Consider the following 7,763-nt stretch of genomic DNA (forward strand, 5'->3'; position numbering starts at 1 on the left):
TTAAGATGGCACTATTTGATCTATTATTCATTACATGCAAAAAATCAGGTTTCTTGAATCTTTTTTATAAATTTTTATTGGTGCATTGTAGTCAAACATCACAATGGAATATAAGATTTGTGAGGATATACAAGCACACATCATCCAATTAGCCTTTGTCCAATCCTCATCCCATTCCTTCCACCTCCCTCAATCCCATGCTTGATTTAGTGTTTAACACTGATATATTTGTTTACATACATCTTATGTTTTTTTGTTGTTTTTGTTTGTTTGTTTTTGTTTTGATTGGTTTGGTTTGGTGGTACTGGGGTTCCTGGAAACCCATCTATCTCCAGGTTACACTCCCAGACCTATTTTTTAATTTTTGGAAACAGGGTCTCTTAAGCCAGCACAGCTGACTTCGAACCTGCGCGATCCTCCTGTCTCTGCCTCCCAAGCGCGAGGATTACAAGCGTGCGCCACCACACCTGGCACATCTTATGTTTTAATAAGATTTCATCTTCCCCCTTCCCATCCCCTCTGATTGGTCACCTTAATTGCTCCTCCATAGGGCCCTTTCTTCCACTAGATTCCCTCCTATACCCATTTCTTTCTAATTTTTGAATATTAGGGAGAGCATCTGATTTTTTATTTTTCTTTGATATTTCTCTGTGTATACCACACTGCAAGTTCTGATCCCACTAGTGAAGGCCCCAGCACCAGCCTGGTCTCCCGGCAGATTCTGTTCCCCACCTCGCTGGCTCCAGCACCGGCCTTCCCTCATGGCAGGCTCCGATCCTGGCCTCAGAGGCCCCTGAACTGGCCTTTCCTTTAGGCAGGTTCCTATCCTGGCCTCGCTGGCTCCATCAACAGCCTCACCAAATGGCAGGCCCCGATTCTGGCCTCACCCCTCAGCAAGCTCCAATCCTGGCCTCAGAGGCCCCAGCACCGGCCTTGCCTCCCAGGAGGCTCTGATCTGGCCTCACAGGCCCCAACAGCGGCCTCACCCCTCTGCAGGTTCTGATCCTGGATGGGTTCTTAAATTTTGGAACTGGAAATGTCCTTAGAAATCATACAATATGCCGGGCGTGGTGGCACATGCTTGTACTCCCAGCATTAGGGAGGCTGATACAGAAAGATTGCAGTTCGCGGACAACCTCAGCTACTTAGTGAGACCCTGTTCCAAATTAAAGAATGAAAAATAGGGCAGGGGTGTAGCTCGGAGGTCAAATACCCCTGGGTTCCATCCCCAGACCCACAAAAAAAAAAAAAAAAAAAAAAAAAAGAAATCATACAATACATTTTGTCAATGAGTTCACTTGGAGTTTAGAAAGATTATTAAGATTACTAGCCCGAGGTAACATAGCCCATTAGTGATAAAAATAATATTAAATAATTATTAAAATACATTCAGCTAACAATTTCTGGCCCACTGCTTTATCCACATGCTTTAGTATCTAGTTAAGAAATGTTTATACATATACATATAATTTTACATATGTATATACCCTTGATTACCTCAGATTTTAAAAAATTCATCATTTTCCTACTTCAGGCACCTTCATCTCCCCTCCTTGTTTCCAACTCATCATACTCCTCTCATTTAATACTTAGTATGTCTTATCCAGTTCTAAATATTTTTAGAATTTATATAACCATACACAAACCAACTGATGTGTATGTGTGTGCGTGTGTGTACACATTGCATGAAGTGTTTTAGGTTACTGTATAACAGAAATGAAAATGCATGTTCTTTTCTGTGCCTTGCTTTTCTCATTCAACCATACCTTGAAAAGTTATATGCTAATTAGTTATCATTTTATTTTCACAGTTGCCGAGTACCTTATAGTAGGTATATGTAATGATATGCCCTACCATTCCCCCAATTTTGGGGGATCAGGTTGTTATCAGTTTTTGCTGCTACAATAGTACTCAATAAATATGCTTAATCCTATATTCATAAGTATTTGTATTATTTCTATTGATAGAGTTTGTAATACTGGATCAGGGCTGTGTATTTTTTAGTTTTAAAAACTAGCCTACTTCTGTAAAGAAAGCTACGGCAGTATACATTTGCACCTATAATTAGTAAAAGTATTTTATTTTGCTAGGTTTCCTCAGGCCATTGTGTTATACTCTTTTTATATAAACTTTTACAAGTGTAATTGGTATAAAGTAAGACCTCATTGTTAATTTATTTGACCAGAAATTAATTTGATCATATTTTATAAGTATGTGGTTATCTTGTATGCTGTGTTTATTTGGTTAAGCTATGTTTTCATATTTGTTATTCATTTTCCAAAATTATTTGGCCTCCTTTAGATTTTTAAGAGTTCTTGTTATTTTATGGATTTTTTTTGTCTCCTAAGGTTGTAGATATTTTTCTAAGATCTATAGTCTTTTATGATATATTTTGTCATGCAAGTTTTTAATTGTATTTAGTCACCCACAAGTATGTTTTCTCTTAGTTTCTTCTTTGTCAAAAGAAGACATTATACTAATGGTCCCTACATTTTCTTACAGGATTTTAACTTATTTATTTTACATCTTAACCATTGATTTGGCTAAATCTATCTGGGATATATTTTTGGAATTGGTATAAGATGAAGATCTGGTTTTCTCTTATTTTAAAGGAATAGACAGTTTACCATTCCCTCCTATTAAACAGCCCATCCTTTTTCAACTAAGTTGAAATGTCTCTTTTGTCATATATTAAATCTTCATTTATATTTGTAACTATTCTTGATATTCTATTTCTGATATTCTCTAAAGTTTGGGCCTATTTCAGTTCTCACTGATTTAATTACAGTAGCTTAACAAGATTTTCTGATTTCTGGTAAATCAGATTACACAGATGACTTTTAAGGTTGTTATCAAATATAGTTAGCTACATTAAAAGCCTATTTTCTAGACAACAGTGGGATGCAAGCAAAAACTAATATACTAAAATAATATTTGTACAATTTAAACTTTTTTTAAAAACCTTTTCTTCCCAAGGTCTATTTTTATAGGGATAGATATGGGAAGAAAAGACCTGAGGTGCCTATGTGCTCTTATTTAAAAAAAAAAAAAAAAGACAGTTCTGTATACTTCTCATGCCTTCGTTGATGACCTGTGTTAATAGTACTGTTTCCTTGACCCCCAGGCTGGTTCTGCAGAGATTCATCCCTGCCAGTGTCTTCACTGTGAGCTCAGACTGCTTCCCGGTGGGAACACCACTCCAGGGAGAGCTCTGGTGATTTCTTGGAGAGGAATTCCATGGGGACTGTACCTGACCCTCTGAGATCGACCAAAACTTCCCTGATTGCAGCTTCGTTCAAAGAAGAGACTGGAGGAGAGCTGCAAGCTTCTTCGCCCCAACACCAACAAGCTCACCTGGGTAAGAATGCCAACGGCCTTGCAGATGCTTCTACTGCACCAAGCCTCAGCCCCAGCCCAGGGGCTGAGTCCCTGATGCAGCCTCATGAGCATGAGACCACCCAGGCAGACATGTCTTCTCCTGGTGTCTTCAATGAGCCTGAGAAAGCATCTCCCACATGCCACTCCCCTGGAGATCCCCAGATGCCCGGAAATAGCAGCAACTCCACAGTACCAGCTCCGAGTCCTACTGCAGGAAAGGATCTTCTACAGGACCCATTTATGATGCCCGCCAATCAGCACACCCACCAGGCCATCCCAGGCGATCGGCCCAAAGCCTGCAGCACTGAAGATTCCGTAGTGAAACCGCAGAAGAGAACCTCGAATGGAGGGCAAACTGAGAAGTCAAACTGTCCTGCAGGGGGCACCTGTGGCAGCAGCAGTGATCCAGGGGCCTGTGATTTTCCTTCTCAAGAAACAGTCCAGGGAATTGTGCAGACGCCAAAGGGAGCAGCCAGGGCGTGCAGTTATCCTTCCTCCTCTGAGGGTGGACTTGAAGGGGAAAGGCAGCAAGCCGTCTGTGACTCCACGACGGCGTCCTGTAAATCTCCAGCAAAAGAAGATGGATGTTCAGAGAACAAAAAGCTCTCTGCCACTGCCTCCAACTCCCAAGTCATAGCATCAGGGACACCTGAGCCGTCCCACCTCACCAGCGAAGGTTCGACGTGCCCTCCAGATCCAGAAAAGGTGCGGTTGTCAACACAACAGCAGGTGTCGAAGTTCAAAGAAGCCAGTACGATGACACACAAAGCTGAAAGTGAGACCCAGGAAGTCCCTAGCAAGGTTCTGCAAGATGCCGAGGTACAGGCTGTGGTGAGTGTGGAGAGCAGATCAGTCTCCACCAGCCCCAGCATCCTCGCAGCGTTTTTAAAGGAAACTTCGGTCCCCGAGTGCTTAGAGCGCCAAGAGCAGCTGCGTGTGGTTTGCCAGGGCGGTGGCGGAGGAAGCCATGTGTTGGAGCTCTCCAACAGCGTGCTAACCCCCCGGGTGCATATCCAGGCAGCTTTCCAAGGGGAATGCGAACCAGTGAGCCTACCAGAGGAGACCCTTAAATCCTCACCCGCCAGTGTGGCCTCCACCCAGGCCCAGGATCGGGGTAAAGGGTTGACTCTGGCCAGAGAAGAGCCAACCTCTGCTCAGCTTTCAGGTACTGATGGTAGCTCCCTGAAAGCCAGCCCCATGGGCCAGAGTTCTATCAGGGCAGGCAGCCAACCTGAAATAAGTCAGGACCTGGGGGCATCTGAAACCAAGTCATCTGACAGCAAAACAGACCCAGAGTGCAAACTGAAGGATGCCTGTAGCTCTGCCAGCAAAGAGGACCCGTCAGGGAACTCGGGCCCCACTAATAAAGGAGGTGCCAAGGCCAGGAAGCCGGAGTCTCCCCAGATAGTCAAAGAACCAGAGTCCACTGGCGCTGACGCCCTGTTGCTCAATCCTAACGGAGGCACAGGATTGGCTGCTACTCCCACCCCCTCCCCAGTTAGAAAGAACCAGGAGGGCATCTTAGAGGAAAATAGACAGCCGAAGACAGCCACGAGCCTGAGCCTGCCGTCCGATTCCATGGGCGACTCGAGCCCAGGGTCCGGCAAGAGGACCCCCTCGCGTTCCGTCAAGGCCAGCCCTCGCCGGGCCAGCCGGGTCAGCGAATTCCTCAAGGAGCTAAACGTGACGGCAGCCGCGGCTCAGGTGGGGCTCACGCCGGGAGAGAAGAAAAAGCAGCTGGGCTCGGACTCCAAGCTGCATCTGAAACAGTCCAAGCGCGTCAAGGACGTGGTGTGGGACGAGCAGGGCATGACCTGGGAAGTCTATGGTGCTTCCCTGGACCCGGAGTCCCTGGGAATCGCCATCCAGAACCATCTGCAGAGGCAGATTAGGGAACATGAGAAATTAATCAAAACGCAGAGCGGCCAGACCCGGAGATCCATCTCCTCGGACACTTCCTCAAATAAGAAGCTCAAAGGCAGGCAGCACAGCGTTCTCCAATCCATGCTGCAGAATCTCCGGCGCCCCAACTGCTGCGTGCGCCCCGCACCTTCTTCTGTGTTAGACTGAAAGGGGGCGCGGGTGGGGCCGCACGGATGGTGTGCATATGTTTCCGTCTGTGTCAAAGCTTACTTCGTTTTCTTTCTCAGAAACGAGGAAGAAAATAACAAGTATTAACTGTAGGAAATTGCTAAGAAAAATGGTTGGGTCTCTTCCTTGAAGCTCCATGACTAAAAATGCCATTTTGATATTTTAAAACAGAAACAAGAGAAGCAAGCTTCACTAAAGGTTAGCAACCTTAATTAAGTGGAAATAATATTCACTGGGATTTTTTTAAACTATGGCGTAGCTTATAGAAGTAATATCGTCCTATACATGTATCATTTTGTATTACTGCCTCAGCTTAATTTAAAATAGCAAAACCACTGTTAGCAGAAACAGCTATAATTTCTAGACCTATTTCAATAAAATGCCATTTCCACACAAAGTTTAAGTAGGTAATAAAAATTATAATGTACAAAAAAGAAACATTCAGCTCATTTCTAGGCCAGATAACATTACGTGAAAAATTTAAATGTATAAAAAATCAAATATGAATTAGTATTTTTGAAACATCCACAGTTAACCCTTTTCATATACTATGTATAGCTGTTAAAATTACACGAAAAATAATATTAAGAAAAATCACTAAGACTTTGAATATGACTACTGCCAACATCAAATACAGATTTACAAATACACATTTACCTGTACTTAAGGCAAAGTACAGCTCTTTGATTGGGTTCAAATTAAGTTCAAGTTATTTTACCCCTAGAGGAAGCACATGGGACTGGGTTTTTGAAAGAAGTCATCAAATTAGGGATAATAATAAATTTTATGTTGTAAGGATGTTCTCCAGTAGTAGACTACTGAGAATTCTAAGATTTTGGTAGGGAGTTATAAACAGCAAATTTACAAATGTGTGTGTGTGTGTGTGTGTGTGTGTGTGTGTGTGTGTGTATGTGTGTATTGGTGAAAGAAAGGGCTCGTGAGTGACAAAACCAGTACGTTAATCAAAACCCCTGTAAGTAGCATGAAATCATGTCTTTCTTTCAGTTTGGTCCGGTAGCTTCTAATAGCTTGTATGGCCGACATCAAATGAAACACAGGCTTTCCTATATGTAGACTAACATCCTCTAATTGTTTAAGTCAATGATCTAGAGTAAAATAATTTCCGCAATCACTTGATTTTAAAAGCAATACATTGTATCTCAACCTTCAAACTCACCAAGAAAAAAAAAAAAGCTCTAGTTTGACCTTTGGGTTGTCCATGTCCTTTGAGAACCTATCTGAGCTCACTAGTCTCTAAAAAAATAGTGTGTCTCTGAGATCCAGGAGTGTTCTCTAAGACTTCTTCAGGCTGCTAGCAATGGCTTGGAGGTTGAGGTGCTGTAAAAAGGAGAATAGTCATGGAGGTTGAGGTGCTGTGGAAAAGGAGAATAGTCAAAGGGCCTAGCATGGCTTCTGCCCCTTCCTCAGTTCATTGTGGGGAGAGCACTAGTCTCCTTCTTGCATTCAGAAAGTCAAGACTGCGGGATGGGGAGGGGCACTTCTCAGAGTTCCTTCTCTGAACTCATTCCTCCCATAAGCCAGAAAAGACTATCTGATCATGCATTCTTTCTTCAGAGCCTCAACTACCATTGGTAGAGCCAAATCACAACATCTATTTTTATTTGTTTAAATTTAATTCTATTTTGCAGATTCTGACCATAAAGGGGAAAAATCATACCTGAACTTTAACACCCTAAGTTATGCTGGTACAACCTAAATTAATAAATAGCTTTTAATTTCTTCAAAAGTAATTTAACTATAGATGCAGCCTGCAAAAGTAGACCACAGTGACAGCTTTCTCAGATCCTGAGAATGGTAATTACAGTTGTTACACTTGGGACTTATAATGAATTTTTAATAAGGCACATTTTTCAGTTTCTTACTAATTGGCTTTTATTAGGAATGCTATATAAAGTAGAAATTACTATCAAATAGCCAATCAGATTACTATTAATGATTAGAAATTTAGTCTAAAACTTTTTCTTTTAGCTTCAAGTACCCATTTTTCTCTATTGCCTTTGCCAGGACAAGATCTCTCTCCCATCCCTCACTTGCTGGCCATCTTCGTCACATGTAGGCACACATGCTGTGCATACATGGAGTATACCCTGTGCACACAGGAGCAGCTGTCACAGTGTCCACTCCAGATAGACAGGTCCCAGGTAATCCTCTGCTGAGAAGTAGTTAGAACAGGCTGTTCCCACATGAAAATAGGAGAGAAGAAAGAATGCAGCAACTGGCAATAATATTTATTTTCATGAGTTTCAAGTAACCACATGATTTATAAATAGTTA

At 42.5% G+C, this 7,763-nt stretch overlaps 1 protein-coding gene across 1 annotated transcript; it reads left to right on the plus strand.

Moving 5' to 3' along the window:
• Positions 1 to 3,237: 3,237 nt before the first annotated feature.
• GPRIN3 (GPRIN family member 3) lies at positions 3,238 to 5,448 on the plus strand (the record flags this gene model as incomplete). The annotated part of the gene is made up of 1 exon (XM_080697334.1): positions 3,238 to 5,448. One exon carries the CDS (start codon positions 3,238 to 3,240, stop codon positions 5,446 to 5,448), a length of 2,211 nt encoding a protein of 736 aa, XP_080553460.1.
• Between the last annotated feature and the right edge of the window lie 2,315 nt (positions 5,449 to 7,763).

This window comes from Muscardinus avellanarius (assembly GCF_963383645.1).
Source record: "Muscardinus avellanarius genome assembly, chromosome: 6".
Lineage (NCBI taxonomy): Eukaryota > Metazoa > Chordata > Mammalia > Rodentia > Gliridae > Muscardinus > Muscardinus avellanarius.